Source organism: Medicago sativa, chromosome 1 (genome assembly GCF_051527215.1).
Source record: "Medicago sativa cultivar Bolivia chromosome 1, Bolivia_mono, whole genome shotgun sequence".
NCBI classification, from domain to species: Eukaryota; Viridiplantae; Streptophyta; class Magnoliopsida; order Fabales; family Fabaceae; genus Medicago; species Medicago sativa.
In genome coordinates, this window is record NC_140749.1 from 11,148,936 (window position 1) to 11,172,929 (window position 23,994).

Genomic DNA, 23,994 nt, shown 5'->3' on the forward strand with positions numbered 1-23,994 from the left:
ATATTTTACTTTGAAAGCCTATAACTTCAATTTTATGTCAAAATATTAGAACACTTATGATTTTTAAACAATTGAATTTATATTTCTCTTGAACAGAAAGTGCATCCTTATAGTCGAAAATATTTTTTTTTTATAAAAACAAAACAATATTCATTCATTCAAATCGATGGATTACATCAATCAACACCGCTAAAAACGTAAAGAATGAATCTGTGAACAAACTCACAACATCCAAGTTAATAGCATATAACGGCATAATGCCTACAAAAATATATGATAAAATAAAAGTGACCGGAATACCCATGTATCCGAATCTGCAACATTGATGCCCAAATCTTTGATTGAATAATTGTTCTTTCAATATGAATCAAACGAACACCACAGCAAAATGAGAAATCAAACAATGTCGCACAAGACGACTAACAACACACAACCACACTCAGATGGCAAAATCACGAAGAAAAAACCTAGATCTATGTGAAAATCACTTATTTAAATTGAAATAGAGATAAAAAGATGAAGAAGGGTGATTTCAGGTCAAAAATTGACCCAAAACCACCAATCAATGAAGAAGTTGGAAAAGAAAACCTAGAGAGAAGAAATTAGAAAATATTGTGATGTATATGAGATGTTCTCTTCCAACTTAATTATATGCGAGATGATAAATTATTGATTTAATTAGTTTATTTTGGCTTAAATGCATTTTTAACCTCTTAGCTTTTAAAAAATTGTGATTTTGTCCCCTAACAAAAAACATAACAATTTTACCCCTTAACTTTACAAAACGTTGCAAAACTGTTTAGAAGAAGCCATGTTTCCCAAAACAGGGGGCCAAAATGGCAACATATTGTAAAGATAAAGGGGGCAAAAGAGCATATTTCCCTAAAGATATAGGGCTAAAAGAACATATTTTCATATAGATAGATGGTCAAAAGAGCACATTTCCCTAAAGATAAAGGGAAAAGTTGGTTTTTTTTGTTTGTTAGAGGGCCAAAATTGCCACTGTTTAAAAGTTAAAAGTCAAAAATGCATTTAGACCATTTATTTATTTAATTTGGACGTCCATATAACTAATTGGTTTAGAAAACAGTACTACATCCGTCCCTAAATATAAAACTCTTTTGAAAAAACACGGGAATCAAGAAAGTTGGTTATTGCATCAATTTTGGTGACAATTGTTGTTGTTTTACAAGATTACCCTTTAAGAGAGAGAATTAGTTAATGTTGTCATAGAGTATTTATTACATATTAAAAACATGGATCATAAATAAGAGTATATTGGTAAAGAAATAATGAATGCGCTTTGAAATTTGGAAGGGGTGATGGTCTTTGGTTGTTTGTTGTTAGCGGCTCTTATTTATTCTTTTCTATTCTCTGACCACTTCATATATAATGCAATGTTCCTACAAACTGAGCTAAGCTCACGGGACGATAGTCACATATGTTTGAAATATGAAAAATTATCATTAAATATATCTATATTTTTTTTTTAAGGAAATTAAATATATCTATACTTAAAGGCAATTTGATGATAGTCACATATATTTGTAAAAAAACTATTACTGCAACAATTTTTTTTAATACCCGTATTTTTTTAAAGAGACGTGATCCGTTGACCAGGTGTCAACGAATTCGTTACACCAAATCTCAGTCGTCTATTATTTAAAATCAAAGGTTTATAAATGTTTACTAAATTAACTCACATGTGCCTTTCTCACTGAATGTCCACTCTTGTTTTCTTTTTGGCTCCTTTTCAATCTTGCCGAACAAAATATATACGAACAACAATCATCAAAAACTCAAATTGAAAACCATGGTAGCTTGTGATACTCCTCATTTTCTTTGGGAAATTTTCTATGCTCTGCCACACGTAAACACCGTTCATATATTTCCTGTTTGCATCTCTTTCCCTCTTGGTATAAATTTATTCTATGAATCCCAATATATTAAGACAATTTTTGCAAAATTTGTGATAAGGATCCCAATTGTATAGGACGGTAGTGAACATATGAGTATTTTGGATGAGTTTGGTTCTATTGGTGGAATTTTAGGAGTTTAGCCATGATTGAAAACTTCCATGTAGTATCGTGAAAAATGATTCGGATTAAATCAATTTTTATTATGAATTCGTAAAGGGGGAATTTTAAATTGAATTGCTGCCAATTTTCATTATAGAGAGGGAAATAAATTCAAGAATTATGTTGTGTTTGTTGATTGAGATTAGTGAGGAGGAGAATACTTTCATTCTTAATAATTAGGTTAAAGAAGATCAGCAGAAAACGGATGGGGATCAAGGGAAAAAAGACCATATGAGTAAAATTAACAAACAATTATAAGCCTTTAGATTAAAAAAATAGACGGTTGAGATTTGGTGTCAACGAATTCGTTGACACCTAGTGTCAACGGATCCTAACTCTTTATTAAAATGATTATATAAAAAAAATTCGGAGGGTTTGTAAAAAAAAAAAAAAAAAGACGCAGGGAGTAATTCTTATTCTAATTTAAGGTTACAAATTGATGTAATTATTGTGTTTGACTACAATCAAGAGAGCTCCTCAACACACTCTCTCTCAATACAAGTCTACAAATTGCTTTCTAAAATAGAGGAATAAAATTGAAGCCACTACATTGCATAAACAACCCCAGAACAAACGCCTGCCTGAACATAAACAAAAAGCAAATAAACAACCCCAGAAGCCGGCCAGAAGGGAGGAGGCAGACACCCCCACCCAACTCATCTGGGAACCGAGGAAAATCACCACCAAAACGCTATCGATACCCGCAAAGGACGGGTTGCATTTCTCACTCATGAAAGGAGCAAGTAGGGGTGTTCGCGGTGCGGTTTGGATCGGTTTTGAGGCAAAATGTCAACCGATCCAAAATAAAAATCACATGCGGTTCGGTTCGGTTTGGATGAGTTTTCTAAAAAAATCCGAACCGAACCGATCCAAATATATGCGGTTTAATTTGGATCGGTTTTTGGATATCCAAAATGCAAAATATATTTTTTTATTTACTCTTTTTTTAAATATATTATTTTTTTATTAATATTAATATTACACAAACATGGTAAAAATAATAGGTTTGATGCAAAATAAATTAAAAAATTAAAATTAGAGTATGAAATTAACAATTATTTTTGAAACATATGAAGTAATAATAATATAGATTAAATTAGTGGAATATATAAGATTACAATTTAACAATGATTATAATAATGCAATATATAATACTAATAAAAGAATAAATAAGTATTAATATTTATTTTTGCGGTTCGGTTCGGTTTGGTTCGGTTTTGAAAAAGTGATCCGAAATCCGATCCGATCTTAGCGGTTTTTACAAAACAACATCCAAACGCATCCAAATATATTCGGTTTTTTGCGGTTTTCGGTTTTTTTGGATCGGTTTGCGGTTTTATTTTGGATCGGTTTGGATTTGAACACCCCTAGGAGCAAGAACTCGCATGGCACTTAGCCAGGAATCACTTCCAAGTCAAGAGTTTCACTCTATCCACCACAAGCTCCTCACGGAGAGTGCCACCAGAGAAAATAAGGTCATTCCTAGAAGTCCAAATGGCCCAAATAACAGCATGCCAAACTAACAGAAGACCTAATCTAACTCTCTTACCCCCCCCCCCCCCCAAGCCTGTGAATGCAAGGAAATGCTGCGCAGGACCCAGGGGACACACAAACTGCCAACCCAACCACGTAGAGACCTGATACCAAACCGGGAGGACCGCATGACACGCATTAAAAAGATGCGTCGAGGATTCAGACGGCGCCTCACAGAAGACACAACCAAACTCCCTCTCCGGCAGGAAAACACCACGCCTAAGAAGGTTACCCCTAGTCGGGATCCTATCAAGAATCTGATGCCAAGAGAAAACAATAACTTTAGATGGGGCCCACGACTTCCACACCCTAGCAATAGCCCGCAAGATATCACCATTGGGGGCACCTAAAGTCGAAGTGTTCTTAATGAGCGAGGAATACGACGACTTTCCCGAGTAACGACCATCTGGACTAAGCGACTAGAACCACCCATCCTCCCTCTCTACCCTCGACTGTCTGGTAGCAACCCCAAGCAACTCGTTCAGCAACTCCGCTTCCCAGACAAACAGAGGTTTCCTCCATCTCAGGTCCCTAACCCAATCCCCCCTCCCAGGCTCCTAACTCCCCCACTAACCCATCCGTCTGGAGGGACAGAAGGAACAGGCGATGAAACCTATCCCGAAGAAGAATTGGGCCACATCACGAGTCATGCCAGAACTTGGTCGAGAAACTGTTGCCGATAACGCTAGCTGCCCGATCACTCCCCGTAAGGGAAATGTTGGACCACCACGAGGAGACCCTGCGAAGACCGGAAGGTCTCCCACCAAGGTGGGGGGGAGGGATTACCCACACCATAACGGGCCCTGAAGATATCTTTATCACAACATGTGTGGTCTCATGGATCTTATTTATATTCCCCCTTTTGTTCCTTTCAAGGCAGTAACCTCTAACAACTAAATCACAATTGATTTGGCTGCACGTGATGCAGCTATAGAAGCAAGGAACGCAGTTTAATTATTAATTTTTTTTAGCGAAAGGAATCAAGGATTTCATTATTTATGGTAGAGAATATTAGGGATTTTAGTAAATAATAATCAGAATGATTTAATGATGTGGAAATTAAATCAGTCTTGACTAACAGTTTTTTAACGGAAGAAAGCAATTGAAAAAAAATATATATTAATATTTCAACTATTTGATTACTACTTTTTTTTAGTTCAGGGACATGTTTAAAAATTCTCAAATAGTTCAAGGGCCTACAAATTAATCTAAACCTTATTTTGACTAGCTTGAAAAAGCTAGACCAATCTTCCTTATCATCTATAAGTTCCCAGATGTTTTCCAAACTGTGTTTCCTTTGAATATATTCTTCAATTGATCAACACTCATTTATTGAGAAATTTTCGATGCAAAATTTTATTCCAATGAGTATCTATTTAAGAACAAAACTTCCTCTTCAAGAAAAAATAAATAATAAAAGCATAAAATCAATTCCATATATCAAAAAAAATATTTAACTCGACATGTTATACATTGGGATCGAGATTTTAATGCCTCATTTCTCCCGCATGCGACCGACTATCGACTATGAGTAGATTTTAATACCTTCAAATATGTTGAAAGAAAAATGAAAGAGAAATATAAGAGATGGACACAAGGCGGGAAAGTAACTGAATCACAATCCCCCCTAAAACTGCCATCACATCCTCTTGCTCCTAATTTAAAAAAGTGAGCAGTTCAACAATATATATTTGCCACAAATCATTTGGTATCATCTTTATTTCTCCAATTTGGTCAATTTTAGATTTCAAAATAAGTGTATATCTTCCACGTTAAACCACGTTACGTTTGAAATTTGTAATATAAATCATTTCGCGCAATTACCATCAGCATCAAAACACCATCAAACAAAACTGAAAAGAACAGAAAATAAAACTAATGTATTATAACTATTGTAAAAACCCCAAAGTTGCTCACCAAGGTACAATTCAGGCAGTAAACAAGCCACCTATCTATCCCAAGGGAAAACCACCTTCACTTGGATATGTATTTTTCTTCTAACTCGTTTGGCCAACTTTGTTTTCACTGGCCTTCAAATTCATACAATTGAAAGCTGCACAATTGTGAGAAGCATAACCAACTCATCAAAAAGAGAACATTTCAGACCATATTAAGCAAAACAAGACACGGCTGAGGACTATACAATCTATAAATCGACATGTGAAACGTCTTCACCTAAAGTAAAACTTTCCTGGTTTTACACTATTTATATCCAACCAAAACCAATTGTGTGTAGCAAATCAATTCACCATTCACATTTGGAAATCAATTCACAAGTGATGAGATGAAGTACTGGCTCCAGCTGTTGCATTCTTCTGTTTTGATGAAGCAGAATCAGCTGGCATAACAGGCTCTGAAACATCACCAATATCCAGCGACTCTGGAAGACTTCCATGAGCGTCAACAGCATCATCAAACTGTAATATTAAAAAAACAAACTCTCAAAAATTGGACTTGCAACTTAACGTGTTTCAGAATTGATCCATTAACATGATTATGAGAGTATGACACCAAAGTTTTCTCTCTACGCAAATGTTTGACATGAATAAACTAAGATGCTTCTAGCAAGCAATTCATTATATCCAGCAACTGAATGAACGACCAACATTAATCAGCAAAGAAATTATTAGACATTTTAGCATATAGTTCCTATTTTCATCTGCATATATAACAAAGAGCAGTATATTATTTATAACATTTTCCTATATACTAGATTCAAATCAGTGATATGTAATATTTTAACATTCCTTCCACCTAAAACAAAAACTGAACATGTAAACGAATCAAATCACAGAGAAAAGTATGAACCACAAAGCATTACACATGGGAAGAAAACAAACTAACTACCAGAAAAACACCAAGTCTTAAAACAAACATACCAGGAAATGGGAATGCACAAAATAGATATAAATATCAAGACAATATGGAGATAAAAAAATAGAATTTAAAGAAATTCAAACTTGTCCTAGCCAGCACCCTGTGAGATTCAACAACCACGAGATGATAACTTCTTATTTTGTCCAATGTCATCTGAAGATAGTCTTCGGGAACGGAAAAGAGTATACACAGGAAGGGAGTGTTATCAGTTAGTTGTTTCAGCCACATTTAACTACACATCCTAACCATAATTTCCAGTCAATTTGTGGCATATGATGTTTTTCAACCTTGATAGTTACAATTATATTTATAAATCCCGAATGGTTGACTAGACTCTCATACATATGGACAGAAGAAAAAGTTTGAATTACAATCATAGTTAAAATTATTGTTACAAATCCCGAATAAAAGTCACTGAACTGATTGGAATAAGCACACATCCTAACCTAACCAAATTTTCCAGTCAAATCGAAGCATATGATGTTATTCAACCTTGATAGTTACAATTACAGTCACTTAACTGATTGGAATATATGAAAAAAGGCATTGAATTAACAACAAAGTTAAATCCCAAAAGCTAATAATTTTAAGATTATACCTCAAGTTGGCTTAGCATCTCAATAGCAGCTTCCAAGTCACCACTGTTTACATTGTAGACATCTACAAGGGACTCATCAGATATACCAGGAAATGTCATCCTAAGATATTCCAAATCAATATCAAGCTCTTCATCCATATACTGATTCTCTGTCAGCTGTGCCACACTCTGTGGTGATGAAAAGTAAGAGCTCGAAGCAGGCTGGTTTTTCCCCGGAGAGAGCCTTTGAGCGTTCTTCTCGACAAGTTGCACATCATTTGTGGTATATTGAGGAGGCTGAAACCATACAGTCCCATTATAGTCCTTGGAATCTTCTGTCACATAACTTCTAACATTAGTGTCCCTTTTGGCCATAGGAACGTACGCAGCTGCATATGGATTCAAAGAAGACTTTCGCGGCTTCATCATGTTGCTGTAAAATCAGAGACAAACAACCCTTCTTGTCTTGTTCTTCCTAAGAAAATCAAAATATAAAAAATTAGTCAACATTCAACTTCAATTCAATCAATCAAAAAGCACATATTCAAGCATTAAACCAAAGATTCAAAACCAAAAAATTCATATATGCAAAAATCAATAGCTAAAGCATGGTGGCTTTCAATTATTACAAATTCTTGCAACCCATTTACAAAGATTATAACTTTAGCCATGAAATCATATCAAGAACTTATTATGAAAATTAAAAATCTAAAATCACAATAAAAAAAATTGAAAATTGACTTTTTTTTTTCTAACCCACTTTAAACATTTCCAAGATCAAGATAAACAAAAATAAAAACTTTAATCAAATTCACGAAACAAAAAATTACAGTGATCAAGAAATTCACAAAATCAAACCATTAAATCAAACAAAACAGTAAAAAAAAGAATTTTTTGATATAATTTTCTTCTTCTTTTTTCAAATTTCAATGATGATTTGATTATAAAATTTAGAATTGTAACGATGAATGAATAAAATAACAGCGATTTGAAGGGAGAGAGAACTAACCAAAGCGAAGCAGATAGAGAAAAATGATGAAACCCTAATTTTTTGAGAGCGATCTGATCGAAAGGTAAGAGAAAAATGAAAATGCTTTTTATTTTTCTTTTTGATGAATTATTCAGTATTTATATTTATATTTTATTAAAAATTAATAAAGACCAAAGCTTACTGAGGAAATGTCCGAATGTGACCAACCTGAAAAAAGGGACCGGCTACTTTGATTAAGGATTGTAATAATAATAATAATCAAGGATTATAATATTTGATTAAGCTCAATCTTTGATTATAGTCTTTTATAAGAAAAAATAAAAATAATTGGTATTCTACTCAATAATCGACTAATTTGGTGGACCAAATTTATTATCCACTAGCGAGTTCAAATTGAAGCCGACGCAAGAATAATTGTCACTTGAGAATCTAGATAGGAGCAAATTTTTGTCTCAAACCTTCGCCAACAAGTTAATCCTTAATTTTTATTTTTATTTTAAATAACACGTCAAGTTGGTCAATCTTCATGACTAATGATGATAAATAAATTAACCTTTGATATTATATGCACATACATAACAAATTATTGATGATTATAATATTAACCTTTTTTTTTGTCCTAATCAAATTTTTGGGTGAGTTGGGTTGATCAATTAATTTTGGATTTATTTTTTTTCCTTTATTAACATTGGATTAATCCTTAAAAAAAACCTTGGATTAATTAGTAACTTGACCATATAGCCTCTTCAAAAAAAAAAGTAACTTGACCATATAAATTTCTAATTTTTTTTTTATTCCCGACTTGTCATACACTCGATATCAATTAAAAAATGACATATTAAAAAAATGCATAATCTATCCATATGATGATTCAAAAATTGGCAGCATGACCAAATATTCCTAATTTTTCAACACCCATCTAGTCATACAATGATGTAATCCATATCAATTAAACAAAAAGATGGCATATTTTTAAAAGAAAATCATAAAATCTATCTTTGATAGTATCGTAAAATTTGAAAAAAGTCATTATGCTGACAGCAGGAATTGAAGTCACAATCTTATCGTAAATCAACTCGTTACCAACGGAATCAACTTTCATTGACCATTACGGTTGATAGTTATTTTGAAGTTACATTTTTATAATTGATCATAAAATTTTCCATCAATTTTATTTTCCACAAGATGATAGTGTAAGTCAATTAAACACTATTTTTTCCAGGAAACTATTGTTAATTTTTATATACTAGTCTTTTATGTACAGTTCAGTTGATAAAATTGAACACTTTCAATCAAGTTACTTAGTCAACCCATCTACTAGAAAATAAATCATGCCTATAAATTAATACAATAATAAAATTCATTTGAAATACCATTAAACATTAATTTTGACACATCCAAATGATATATCAAACGATTATTTATTAACATAAAAATCTATAGAGATGATCTATATAATGATAACTTTCAATTCAAAAGTCAGTTTTATAATACATGTATTCTTATTGGTAGTGTAAACTGTACCCAAAGGTTACAGCAACGTTAATACATTTCAGGTTACTTTGCTTCAAGAAGCAATTAAGTCATTAAATTGAACAATTAAGGGTGCAAATAGGATTAAATGGTTCTGATGCAGAAAAAAAAAAAAACTGCTCTTTCAACACACAAACATCTTACCTTCATTTGTCATCAACATGTAATCATACTATACATTTTCTTTCATCAAAATTGAATTTCTGTACAAAACTAGTAGGCTGAATTATTCATGATATAAACATCTACATATTAACAAGCTCAATTTGAGCAAAAAAATAATATGCATCTACACACTACTTTCTTACATTCAAAGACTGTCCCAAAATTCCCATTCCCCTTAAAATACGAGGAATATCCGATGTAAGCTGCATCTAGGGCATGACCAATTTTCCAGATTTGTTACTTAGTTGCAAGTCAATCCTGAGATGTAGCAGAATATTCAAAAAGAAGGCGATTGGTTGAAGAAGATTGAAGGAGCACACGCAAACGGCTCGTAAGCAGATAGCTCAAGGTCCACTGCATTGCCATCTCAGATTCCTTCATTTGCCGAACAATTGTAGCCTGGAAGAAAAATAGTGCTTTAGATAATTATAAACTAGTACAAGACAGCGAGATTGTAGAAACTAGCATTTTAACATCGATTGACAGAGGTTATTATATAAAATCTGAGAAGGGATTTGGTATTTCACTAGATAACAACTAATAGATGCTTCTATTTATAAATAGGTATTCTATTTTCTTCCCTCTGTTGATATATAATTGACCCATGTCAAGTGAAGTTACCTGAAGACGTTTGCCAAGTTGGACTTCAACTTCTGTACCAAACGATATATTACTAGCTAGTGACTTGAGGGGATCTGCTGTAGGATCAACAGAAACCAGACTAGGGATCTGAGGTGCATACACTACCCTCCATCTAGCCTGGCCAAACTCTCCTTTCCCTTCTATTCGTGGCATTAATTTTTCAAGAGTCGCAGTTGCAAGCTTCTCAAATGCAAGTTGACCATTGCCTTCCAAAATGGATTCGGCCAATTGACTCTCAAATCTTCTGGCAGCCTGCGTAGATGAAGACAATTAATAGGACCGTTCAAATCGAATATCATATCATGAACGCATTTACTTACACAGATGAAACTATAATCTATTTTCACAGATGAAGGCATATATCATACCTCAGTAGGTGAGAGTGCATCCTGTTCCACAGAACGAGTCGAGGTCACCACAAGTTTGTCCTGCCAATTGCTGGCTTTACCTTGGATTCTAAATTGCCATTCAGATCCAACCAAAACCAAATCTAGCATTGGATCTAGTCCATACTCAGGTTCAAATTTTGCAATATTTAAATGCTCTCTTTTTAACCTTACCTGCATTTGAAATAAATTGTATCAAACTGCATTGATTGAGAAACATACAAGCAAAACCATAGCAAAGTTTGCCAAGAAAAAACCACAGGATACAATTTAGAGAGTTGCAGTGTAAAACGTTACACACACCTGGGTGGCAACTAGATCGACTTCACCATTCTCAAATGCCAGTATGCCTCTAGGTTTTATCCATTTGGGATGAGCCAGACCATTCAACTCAAGCTCTCCACTGACAGCAAAATTGAGAATCAAAGGATATACTATCTTTAACTCTGGTCCAAGGACAAGCTTCAAATCATTAAGGCATATTTCTACGTTTGGTTTAATCTGCACTTGCTCCATCTCATTTTCAACCTGACTTGACTTATTAACTGCCACCATAATTTTTCAGAAAGAAGAGAGATCATAATATACACTAATGGCTATCGTGAAAAATGTAAGACTGTACTGATGGATTAGTAAAGCAATACCAGAGCCAGAAGATTGAGAAGTTTTGGCACTTGCAGGAGATTCTGAGCTGAAAAATCGTGAAACATATCTTGAAGCAAAAACTTGACTAACACCGCCAGAAGGAAGCATTGACTCATTCGATGGGAATCTATTAGAAGCAGGAGCACCACCTCTATCATGTGGCAAATATGCTTCTCCGTGACTTAATTTGATATTCCCAGATATGTTTGGTTGCAATATTGAACCAGTTATTTGCAGTTGAGAATCAACCTGACCACTGGGAAAAATCGAAAATGTGTTTAAAAGAATCATTTATAGCACCAAAAAAGGATGCAGTTGCAAAAACCAATACTAATTATTTATTGGTTAAATCAACCACTTTATATCCATGAATAAGTCAAATTGTTAACTTGAGAAACCTTCTACAAAAGTTAAGAAATCAACCTTAATGTTTTTGGTGCCCTGACTTCTAAAACTTCACATTTCAATTCTATCTTGTCATCAGGGGCTGCTTCACTAGTTCTGAGTGGTAGGTTGCCTTTTACAAGAAGCTTTCCTTTTCTGCTTACCCTACTCTCCAGTGATGTGATGCATAGCCTGTTTGATTTCACGTTAACAGTTCCACCAAAGTTGGTGAGTGGCTTTCGGAACACGGGTGAAGAAATAGATGCCCTATGGAAAGAGGCGTGTCCATTAAGTACTGGTTGATCCACTGTGCCTCTGACCTATAAAACACACCATATGATAAGACTTGAGAAATAAACATAAAATATGTGAGAATATTAAGAGCGATTTCACCCACCTCAAGCACGACATCAGCATTACCATGAAGCCAATTGGCATGAGGAGATAAAGCTGTTACCAACGTCATTCCCCCATCTTTTATATCAGCGTCAATCCTGACTTCTCCAGCATCTAAAATTTGCCAATTTAAACCTTTAAGGCTTTCTGCTAATTGAGTATTCCAACCATCTTCGTTTTTATCTCTAGAAACTTTTTTGTCGCTGACATCATCAATGGCCCCTTTATTCTTCTCCTTCACCCAATCAGGAACCCAATTCGCCCGACTCTTATCTGATTCTACATCTTCCTGTGATGTGTTATTTTGGACAAAAGCAACAGGAATGCTGCCTTGAATGAGTACATGCCCACTTTGGGTTACAGGTTCAAGTTTTGAATTGAATAGAAAACGGCTGGTTGAGGTTAGAGAAGCAACGAGTTCTGCTCGTTCAAGATCAATGCCACCAATGGCACCATCCAGGAGCCTTACTTGCACATCACATTCTGGTTTTGCTAAACTTCCTCTGAGATCACCTTCCATATGCAATATGCCCCTAATGGGTGCCAAAAGTTGCCGCAGCGAATGAACAACATCTGTTGCTGTAGATTCGAAGACCTGAACTACAGTAGGGACCAAACTAACAGGAAAATTTAAGACAGCAAAATGGAGGTTGGTTTTAGGCCCTAACAATGTTCCATCTGCATGGATGGTTGCATTATCCTTCTGGATGAAAATTTTCTCCAGGTGCATACCATCATCATGACTGTAAGCACCAACTGCCACAACACGCTGAGTTTTGTAGTCTCCCCACTCCCAGTCCTCCCCATGAAAGTCAAATTCTGCCTGAAATGACACAGAATAAGAAAGTTAATATTCAGAAATGGATTATTCATGGACCTCCAAAGAATACAAAACCTAAACTTTTTTACCAAGGTGTCTCCGTTTCCTCCACCACTAGCATCGAGAGATCCATGCCAGTGACCTTTGAATTCAGATAAACCAGGCAGGGTTAAATCCTCAAGAACAACATCATTTGATGGAGCATGGAGCCCCCTCATTTTCTGCATTTTGTACATGTCGATTATCAGATGGAAGAAACTTCAATTTTTGCAACAAATTTTATTCAGCTAATTAACATTATCTGTATAAAATAATTCCAAAATGCACTTCATGTTTGAATAGAAACTCAGGCATCAGGTATTGCATTAATCGAAAGGAAAACAAGATATAGTGACTCCTTGACAATACCTCAAGCAATTGTTGAAGGCTTTCAGAAAATACTCCCACTGACTGTAAACTTTGAAGAAAAAAATCCTGCATACATAGCATATAACAACATACATTATTATGGTTAATTATGAATATATGTAACATCAACTAGCTGCACTAAGATGGTTAATTGTGAATATATGTAACATCCAAAGACCTTAGATCTTGAATGAACAGCAGGATCCATGCTTCGAGAAAGAAGCCTCGCTAGAGGAAGCATCTCAGCAACCTCTGCTCTGGGAACTTCAAGTTTCATTCTCCACCTGCCCATTGAGGATATAACACTACCAACGCGATGACCCGACATTAGCTTTTTAAAAAGGCCACCTCCTCCGTCAATAGGATTACGATCTCGAGTGCCAGGTAAAACGTATTCACCTTGAAGTTCATAATAGCTGTGGTTTTGTTGCAAAACAGTTTTTTCAATAGTGATCTGAACAATGCAACAACTGAGAATCAGTACTAGACAAACACGTCATTAACAGCTCCAAAAACATTGACTTCATTAAATTGTACTATTTTCCATCCAATGTAATCAAAATAATACATTCAACGGCCTGAAGTTGGAAAATTATGGTCCATTACGTGTGTGTGTGTGTGTGTGGGGGGGGGGGGGGGGGTGTAGTGAAGGATAGATAATCAACTGAGCGCCTATTATTTTCATTAGATTAAACGGATGTTGCTATAAATCTTTTGCCAACAACAATCAGTAGCAAACATTGAAGAGATACTGTTAAAGACTTAATATTGTGTGAGTCGAGTTATAGATTGATATTCATTATACACTCTGGTCAGCTAGCAGACTTCATTTTATTCCCAGAATAGCAACAAATAAAAAAATATGTAACTCAATTTCCGTGAAAAAATAACAATAAGATGATCTTATGCACTCACAACATCTCCACTCCATCTAGCTGCCACATCTAGAGCTTCACCAAGCACACCACTGAATTTCGGCTGAAGTACAGATAGGACTCCATGTCCTCTTCTTTTTTGAAGATTAAGTTGCAATTCTGCCTGAAAGAAAAAAGCTAATGGTTGAAAACACCATATATTGTTTCCACGACATAACCACTGAATAATGCCTCAACCAGGTTATCATCAAGGCAGGATTGAAAATAAAAAGAAAGGACAAAGACGAGGGAAAGCTATACAGTTAAAGTGGATTGAAATGTCAAATTTGCACAGTAAAACTTTAAACACTAAACTTTATTCTACATGCCCATTTCTCTAATGTAATTAATGTACTCTATGTCATGGATATTAATTTCTTGACCTTCTATCAGTTGAAGCTTTTGGGATAGTTGGTCCCTGAAATAGCATCATGGCCACCGTGTTCAAATGCTTATTAAGTATGATTTTCCCTTTTAATTTTGTGTATTTTTCTTATAATGGCGAAGTTGATTATAACTATTAAATATGGTTGTTGTCCCTTCAATTTTGTGTATTTTTCTATTTTTGAGTATACATGCATCTTGTTGGAATTTATGTTTACTTTGTACAATGTATTTTAGTTTTCGCAATAGCAGTCATTTCGCTATCCGCTATAGCATTTTTGGGATTCGGCGCTATCTGAGATAAACAACATTGCCATGTTATCTATATGCAAAGCCTGAATTAATTTTTCTTGAAGTCTTCTACAGTGAAGTGAGGAAAGGGAGTCCCACCAGTGAAAACCGAAATGAGCAATGCCATAGACAGCTGGTTATCAGTGTGCAAGCACTACCTTCCCCAAAAATATGAGAAACCAAAGCGCTCATCTGCTGGCAAGAAAGGTAAAGTTTCTCCAATGATTCCTTAGATGCCAAGGCACTGAATCTGGGTTGAACTAACTTTGTAATGATCTAAATGTGTGTAATAGGGGACAGCAAAGAACAGGGATGATAAGAAAAGATGCAATTAAATAGGCCAATATGCCTTACTCTCTGTATAGTCCCTCGAAGAGAAGCAAGCTCCAACTCATCAAGTGGAAAATGACGTACCTGCAAGCACACCCCATACAAGGATGGAGAAAGAAAACAGAAAATTTCAATACAAACTTTGGGTCCAATAAACAATTTCCTAAATTATACAAGCAATGAAACAAACGTATGTAGATTTAAATACTAGGCCCAAAAATTAAATTTGGTTACCTCCAAGTTAGCAGAATGAAATGGTTGAAAACAAACATTAGCCCTTAATTGTCCTTTCTGAAGAGAAACAGACAACAGTTTTCCACTTTGTAGGCCATCTTCGTTATTTGGCTGCAGTGGACCAACAAACTCCACTGCAAGACTTTCATCAGGCCTACCAGAGGCATCCAACTGTATTCCAAGTTTAACCAAAAGTTACAAAAACTATAGATATTAAATTAAATACAGACAAATTATCTGAAATTTTTCTAAGAGAGGCAGAGCTAAAACGTGGTAAATAACCAAGCCTACCTCACAAAATAAAAACTGTTGAATGACAAATTGGTTATTGTTGGAAAATATGTAAATTGTGTCTAGATGTACAGCTTATATCTATATAATTGTCTCTGCATCTATGTATGATATGAGCAGATCATCAAATGATAAAATTCATCAATTTCCGTAAAAGAGTTCTCTGCCTCACCTTGATACACTCAGGAGAAACTGTCAACAACCCAGACAACTGTGGTGCAAGCATCAATTGATTCAGTTTAAGACCAGAGATTGAAACTTCACCAACAAGACTATCTGAGATTCCTTTCTCCAATGTGTCTGCATGCTGCCTATTTGTATCAGAATTTTGTTCGCTAATACTGCCACTAGGTTTTAAAACCTTCCCCTGAAATTTGACCCTTCCAGATGCTTTCAGATGCAAAGGTCTTGGAGAATCCATAGTATATGCAGAAACCAAATTGAAGAATTCAAACCCACGCATACGCAAGTCCATCTCAACTCCATCAATAGTAAATGGAATGGCTCTTGGTGCATAAGGATCTCCTTTATTAAGAGATAAATCATCAAGATAAGATGTTTGGACGCGCGTACACAGATCAAATGCAGCTGAAGAGGAATTCACAGTAATGAACTCGTGTGAGATTATGATATCTCCTCGAGCATCGCCAAAAGACCCTTCTGCGGTAGGTGCAGTCCATTTTATATCAAACCGTCTGCAGTAAAATTTAAAAATTCCATAAAGGAAAAAGTTATGGGGAGAAAATACATATAAGGAATATCATTGGCATCAGGAGTTGTCAATTTACACAAGGTCCAAAGGCAAAAATCCTCCTATTACCCCAAACCAAGGATCAGCGTCCCAAGTAAATATTATCAAAAACTGAAGAGAGGTTCATCTTACGGTTTTAGAAGAGCTCCTGACATTTTTGTTTCGCCATTTAATACCCCTAATTTGAGTGGCATCTGATGATAATAACTTGGCATATAACGAAGCACGATGTTATCAAAGGCCAAACTTCCAGATAAATTCACATCTATTGCTGTCTCATCCACCTCACCCTGAGAACAAAATAAGCATACATTAGCAGGTGTAGGACAGGAATTTTGGAGAGAAATTGTTTCTTTTTCTTTGGGAAAGTAATAACAGATATTTACACACCTAAGTTATTTTAGCCAAATGGACAAAACCTCTAATTTCCATTATTGTGGGTGTGAGAATCAGAACCTTTCCATGTTTGAGTATCACTTCATTGTGTGATATGGCCGACATTTTAAAGTTGACGAAGAATATTAAATTAGAACCCATAGATAACCGGAAACTAACAAAAATGAAAAAATTTGGTGATAAATTCATTTCCCCCCTAAAAATAGGTTTAAAGAGTGAGTGCACATAATGATGATTCTATATACATAATCATGCTAATGTTTCCAAGCAGTTCTAGTTCTAGAAAGAAAAAAAATTAAAAAAGCAAATCACGAACAGGCAGCTCTATACCTCTGGGCATATCCATGCATTCCCAGCTCCTCGAATTTCACCACCATCTATAAGACAAGCCCTGATTCCATATAAATCGGCAACCTACAACATGCATAGCAAGTGTTACCATAACATCACAATTTACAATGAGTCGCTACTTTGAACTACTGTCCCTGTCAACTTACACAGTTATCGGTGTTGAAAGTGAAATTGGCAGATGCATAAGACAATGGAATGCGGTCAAATGCTCCCAGTGCACCGGCTTCCTTACTCGCAGCAAGTGCTTCCGATGCTACAGATGCAGGGGTGTCAATATGTGAATTAGAGAACGTCCTAGAAACCATTCCAGTGCCTACAAATACTGGAGAATCCAGTGGGCCTTGACAATTGAATAGGGCAGTTACTGATCCAGCTAGCTGTAACCAACCATTATGCGAAAAGAAAAAATGAAGGGCATAAATAAGATAATTTGATTTCCTTGTTAAAGAAAGGGAAAAAAATTCAATTGATTTCAATGGGTATCTTCCATGATTTCCAAATTTGTAAAATATACATTTTATTATTGTTGTTGTTCTTATTATTATTATTATTATTATTATTATTATTATTATTATTATTATTATTATTATTATTATTATTATTATTATTATTATAATATTTATTATTATTATTATTATTATTATTATTATTATTATTATCATTAACATTCTCCTTATTATTATTATTATTATTATTATTATTATTATTATTATTATTATTAAATCATAAATAGCTTAGTAAATTTGTAGTATTTGATTTTCAAACTCACTCATCAGCTATGCATATCAGTTATTTGAACCGATAGTCGCAAAATGTAACGTCTAAAAGAAAACTAAGAAAAAAAACTTGAGGATGGGCAGAAGGTAAGCCTGCGTAAATTTGAATATTGCAAGTAACAAAAATACAGCTTAACAAGAATTTGCAAATATCAAACACCTATGCATGTCTCAAAGTTGCCTTGAAAAATTCCCATACACAATGAGCTACAAAAATATTGGTAATAGCCAGTTATTGTAAATGTGACGTAACAGTCCCACATTGGTTGCATTTGTGATTAATGTAATTAACTGGATTGTCATAGATTGAGCTTCATTTTACAAAAATAATATTTAGCTTAGCTATATATTGTAATGCTGTTTACAATTTCAGACTATTCAGAAACAATATTCAGGTTTTATTCATGCAAATTCTAGTTTTTTGGAAACTTGAAAGCATTAGAGTTAATGCACCGAAGTAAAGAAATGAACGTACCGGGAATAAGAGCGGTTTCATTTTAAAAGTTCTCATCAAAGCATTCACTTCAACAGCAGGAACCTGGAAGTTCGATCATACATAATATTAAAGTACAGATAAAAAAGAACCCCAACTATCTATCATAAAACTGAGCGAGGTATGAAATATGAATACAAACTCACTATCTAGAATGAATTTTAACATGTATTTTCATTGAACAGCCACAAAAGTAATTTTAGCAAAAGTTTTTCAGAACACGTTTACTTTAAATAACATGACCCATTAAGATTCAATTTTAAGGAACATGTCACAGTTTTCTTGATAGTTGATTCCTTAAAAAAATTATGTTCAGAAATAAAACTAGTATGACTGCAGATTATAGGAGAATTTTGTAATCGCCCATGTAAAATGTTTGCCATCATCAAAGGATGACTTCTTGAAAGTTAAAAGATCTAATAATCAGAATCAATTCTCAAAACAAAGTAGAAATTGTATTTGACCCAAACTGTGTGTGTGGTGTGGGGAAAGAGAGAAAGAAGTACCTGACACATAAGATGGAACTCTCCTTCTTCGGGATGAATGCCAAAGTCTCCTGATGCTTCTAGAGGAACACTGCCAAACCAGCCATTTGCATTGTGTAAAAATATTCTTTGACCGCGAAAACATAAACTCGTTGATATGTTCTGAAACAAAATACAAAAGGCACAATTAGCATGGGGGTAATATCACATTTTAGTTTCATGCTCATCTACATGAATAACATTTAGTAAAATTGCAGACCTAAATGCCTGCATGAACTACACAATGAGCATGGGGGTAAAATCATATTTTATGCTCTAGATGTTCAATCATGGTGTCGTAGGGGTGTGTTTAGAGTCTCATATTAGATGAGATGTGGCCTAAAAATATGTTTTTAAGTGGGAGGCATCCCTCATCTTGCAAGTCAGTTTTATGAGTTAGACTTGACCTAACTTTTTTAAGTGTGTCCATGTCCTACAATTTGGTACTGAGTGAGCTTGAGAGATAACTCTCAGCCATATATATTTATAATTATAATACTGTAGACGTAGAACCCCTTAATTATAGGGATTAAATATATCATGTATCTGTCCTAATAACACCATAATTATATACAGAATATTTAGATAGAAGATAAAAAGGAAGAAAATATCTCCCAACATATCTCAAGTTCTGAACAACACTCTCCCTCAAGCTGGTGCATATATGTCGTATCAAATATAAGGAAATGAAGTGTCAAATGAGGAGAGTATGGGAAGACATACAGAAAAACCTGACGGAGCATCTAATAGTTGGAAGTCCAACCCTGTCACATCAAGCTGTCCATGCAAATTTGGAAAAGTCTCTCCCTTAGACATGCACAGGTGAACCTAAACATGGAGTAAAAGTATATTATATTGGTGAAGTTTTATATATCAAGAAAAATAAGCATCATGCCAACATAACCGTAACAAAGTCTGAAAAAACGAAGGTAAGATGAGATAAAATCCACAATCTGAGACAAAAAAAAAAAAAAAAAGCGCACTTACATGTCTATATAGAATAACATACGAGTTCATCAAGTAATAATATACTAATGCTACTGTTGAATACAAGTAATATACTTTCTCAATGCTCACAAATATATATATATATAGTAAATGCAGTGTTCGTTACTTGACATAATATGTCAGAAACATGGTGTTTAACCCAAACAAGAAACAATATTCCTAAACTATCAAATAGAATATAAAAAAGTAAATGAAATTTAAGTCAGGGAAACACCTCGCCACTAGCCCTCCCTTTAGACCACATAATTGGAATCTCTAGGAGCCGTTCAAACAGCTGCACATCATTCAAGTCAGACGAACTACATAAGAAACCTATCGAACTTAAACAGCAAAGCAGGAAATATAGGAACTTCATAATATTGAACAGCTTACCGGGACAAAAAGATTGTCAATTTTCAAGTTGACGTGCCAATTTTGTTCAATAATGTCAACAAAAACATTAACAGACAACCAGCCCCCGTCTTCGGATAGAATATCTGACCTCCAAGTATTACAATTTCCACTTAAATGCACATGTATGCGACTATAGTGGTTTTGTAACTTTACATGCCCATTGACATTCTCCATCTCCCTGGAAGTATAAGTAAAGAATGTTTATAGTTTCAACAGACTATCATTTTCTAATGTAAGATTTTTTCTTTACGTGTATTCAATAACCAATAGTAATAAGATTTACAATAGCAAATTAGTAGCATCAATTTCAGCATGAAAATTATGTAAAATAAATAAATAAGAAAATCTGAATTTCATGATATTCATCTGCATCATGAGAATATGCACATGCTTGACCAAAGATAAAGACATAAGAGTAGCTTGATTTAGGGTACTTAGTCATCTTATGCCTGGAGTTCAGAGGGATACTTATCTAATACAACATATATTAAATCTTTATATTAAAGGGTTTTTTATAATATCGAGATAAATACCTATAAGGATGGCTAATGACATGTCAAATATATATCCCAACCTCTAGAAGAATTATTGTCAAACTATTTTTAAAAAATAAGCTATAAGTTTTAGCAGGCCAACTGCCATTGCTATACACTTCAAGAAGAGAACCGACAGATCCTCTCTGAGCGATTACAGATTAAGTAGTAAATGATAAGATTGCTCCTTACCTAACTTCCCCGTCACCATATGCAAGTAGCATCACCGTTGCACCTTTGAAATGAACAGAATCCAATATAACAGGAAGCGTCTTATTAATGCCTTCAGACTGCACAAAATCTAGCCCATCAACAGGCTCTGCAACAATATCCTCCACTTTCACACTCGCATCAGACTTCAACTTTTCAATGGGGCCAGAAAGAAAGCAAGATATTGACTCCTCCATATTTCTCATAAACGAGGTTAGACCAAATTTCACAAGCAAGGACTCAAATGGAGTTTGAAAATAAGTTGCCCATTGAGGATTTGGCTTGGCACCAACCAAATTTTCAGATGTAAAATCTGGTTGGCCCCCAGACGAATTATCATTACCAAAATCATCGTCTTCAACAGGAGGTACCAAGACTTCAATTTTATCTGTTCTACTATTAGCATTAGCAGGTACTGCAACATCCTCACAAGATTGCAAATTTTCAAAATTATTCTCTCCTGTCTGTAAATTTGGCTCACGGACAAATTTCAAATAATCTGATTGACCACCAACATTTCCATCTACCGAGGGGGACCAAATTCCCAGATCTCTGGATCGTGCAGCACTTTGACTATCATCACTAATATTTTCATCACCAAGGGTAACAGATTTTGCATTTCCATCAACCTCACTTACCGCCGCATGCACATCGTCATGATTCATAAAATGAAAACATTCAGAAGATGATGCAGGCTCCCCATCCTTCCCTTGTGATTGATCACGAAAGTATGCACGAGCTGCCGATGCGCTACGTTCAAACATTCTTTTTTTTGTAGCAACACCAGATGCATAGATCTTACTCCCATTAGCCTTCCTTTTAAATCTGTTTTTCCTATGCCCCGGTAATACTCTAGACCAAAATCGAAACCCTGACCCGAGAAATTTCACTCCAAATGCTTTTTCCAAATCTGCGTGCTTCGTATCGTAATCAACACCTGTGTCCATGAATCGATGATCATGCTTCCCACCATCCACGCAGAAAAACGGCGTGGCCTCACTTAACTCAGTTGAACTACTTGGAATCTCCTTTGCACCATCACCTTCAGATACACCACAATTCCTCTCAGAAACAAAGTAACCAACCTCAGCAGCCTCCCTAGCCGCTTCATCCCTTTCTCTTTCCCACCTCGCACCACCTTCCTCCCTTGCAAGCCTCCTCGTTCTCGTCCGATAATCTATCCCATCTTCACTCGAAAATATCCTCTCTCTCCCCCCTTCCGTAAACGGTATCCCCAACCAAGTAAAATCTTTCTTCTGCACAACCAACACACTCGGCTGCGTCAAAACCGCATCAACAACCACCTTCCCCCTCCTCAAACTCGCAAAAGGTCGTACCCTAATCTTCACCGTCGGAACCTCCCCACATGAAAACTCCTCCTTATGCGGCCCAATCGAACATGCCTCCAACGTAATACTCAACGGTGAAATCCTCCTAACTTTACCAAACTCAACATCCCTTTGAATATACTCACTAATCACCAAACAAACACTAGGCAACAAATTATTCTCAACAAAAACCTTAGCTTTATTCTGACCATACCATACCAACATACACACACCACATAATACAGCAGTATAAACAGAAGCCCTTATCAACAAAAGCCCTTCTTTCAACAAAGGTCTCAAATAATTCTCCAAATTCTCACTAACAAAATATGGTTCCTTTTCATTAGCACATTTTAACCTTGGCCCATTTCTCAAAATCAAGCCTTTCCTAAAATTCCCAACTTTTTTACCAGAAAAATCTCTTCCTGATTCATTAGCACATTTTACGCTTGACCCATTTCTCAAAATCAAGTCTTTTGTAAAAAAACCAACATTTTGAGCAGAAAAATTAGAGAAATTTAACGCTTGGCTTACCAAACGACACCCTTTAGAGTAATTGCAACACTTGCAAGTGCAAAAACCTTTGTTTTGAAGCTTTTTTCGCTGAAATTGAAAAGGGTGAAGGTTAGTTCCGAAAAATAAAGTGTGATGATTCTTGAGAATCATTGTAGGGTCTAGGGAAGAAGTGATTCAGAAGAATCATCGAAGCGGGAAAACGACGTCGTTTTAAGAGTGTTGAAGAGTTAGAAATTGTTGTTACTGCTACATTGTTGTTGGGTTTGTTGCTTGTTGCTCATTGTTGCTTATGGCTATGGAACTCTCCGCTATGAATGATTTTGATTGAGTGAGAGAGGTTGAAATTGGTTGGATGAAGTGGGAAAAAAACACAAGAGACATTCCACTTGCTTATTGCAAATGTGTTGCATCCTAGAAATCGAAAATAATTTTTATTTTAATTCAATTTAGTTACAAGATAAGTAAAGTCTAGTTAAAATTGTTTTTTGAAAAATTTTATCAATTATTTGATATTGATTAAGGAATTTTGATTTTAGTCTATATAACATTTTTTATTTTAGGGGTAATTTTCTATCTTATATATGTTATATTTTAAAAGTTTGATAAATTAAATTTATTTTTAGTTATGAGTTTAAAAAAAAAAAAAGGCAGTTTTGATTCAAAAATCAAATAATATTGTTTTGTTTGTCCCGTTCTTTCTTTTTATTATTGATGCAACGGTTTTGAAACAAACTTAGATGATTTTGATTTTATTACTATATAATTGTTTTTGCTAAAATGTGTGAGGGATACTTTATCGGTGATGTATCGTGATCAAAGTCAGAATAGTTGTTTTT

At 34.9% G+C, this 23,994-nt stretch overlaps 2 protein-coding genes across 2 annotated transcripts; both read right to left on the reverse strand.

Annotated features, from left to right (window-relative positions):
• Positions 1-5,465: 5,465 nt before the first annotated feature.
• On the reverse strand, positions 5,466-8,140 carry LOC146952613 (polyadenylate-binding protein-interacting protein 5-like). The gene is made up of 3 exons (XM_085703792.1): positions 8,075-8,140; positions 7,087-7,540; positions 5,466-6,028 (listed from the first exon to the last, which is right to left on the reverse strand). The coding sequence occupies exons 2-3, from the start codon at positions 7,492-7,494 to the stop codon at positions 5,882-5,884; spliced, it is 555 nt and encodes a 184-aa protein (XP_085559918.1). The 5' UTR covers positions 7,495-7,540; positions 8,075-8,140; the 3' UTR covers positions 5,466-5,881.
• A 1,571-nt stretch (positions 8,141-9,711) lies between these two features.
• Positions 9,712-23,517, reverse strand: LOC146952614 (protein TIC236, chloroplastic-like). The gene is made up of 23 exons (XM_085703802.1): positions 21,297-23,517; positions 20,551-20,749; positions 20,393-20,452; positions 19,894-19,998; positions 19,153-19,293; positions 18,629-18,691; positions 17,524-17,754; positions 17,357-17,440; positions 16,763-16,920; positions 16,052-16,574; positions 15,589-15,759; positions 15,379-15,438; positions 14,351-14,473; positions 13,614-13,889; positions 13,436-13,501; positions 13,117-13,248; positions 12,209-13,030; positions 11,851-12,131; positions 11,427-11,683; positions 11,086-11,327; positions 10,765-10,956; positions 10,376-10,648; positions 9,712-10,153 (listed from the first exon to the last, which is right to left on the reverse strand). Exons 1-23 carry the CDS (start codon positions 23,306-23,308, stop codon positions 10,007-10,009), a joined length of 6,618 nt encoding a protein of 2,205 aa, XP_085559928.1. The 5' UTR covers positions 23,309-23,517; the 3' UTR covers positions 9,712-10,006.
• Between the last annotated feature and the right edge of the window lie 477 nt (positions 23,518-23,994).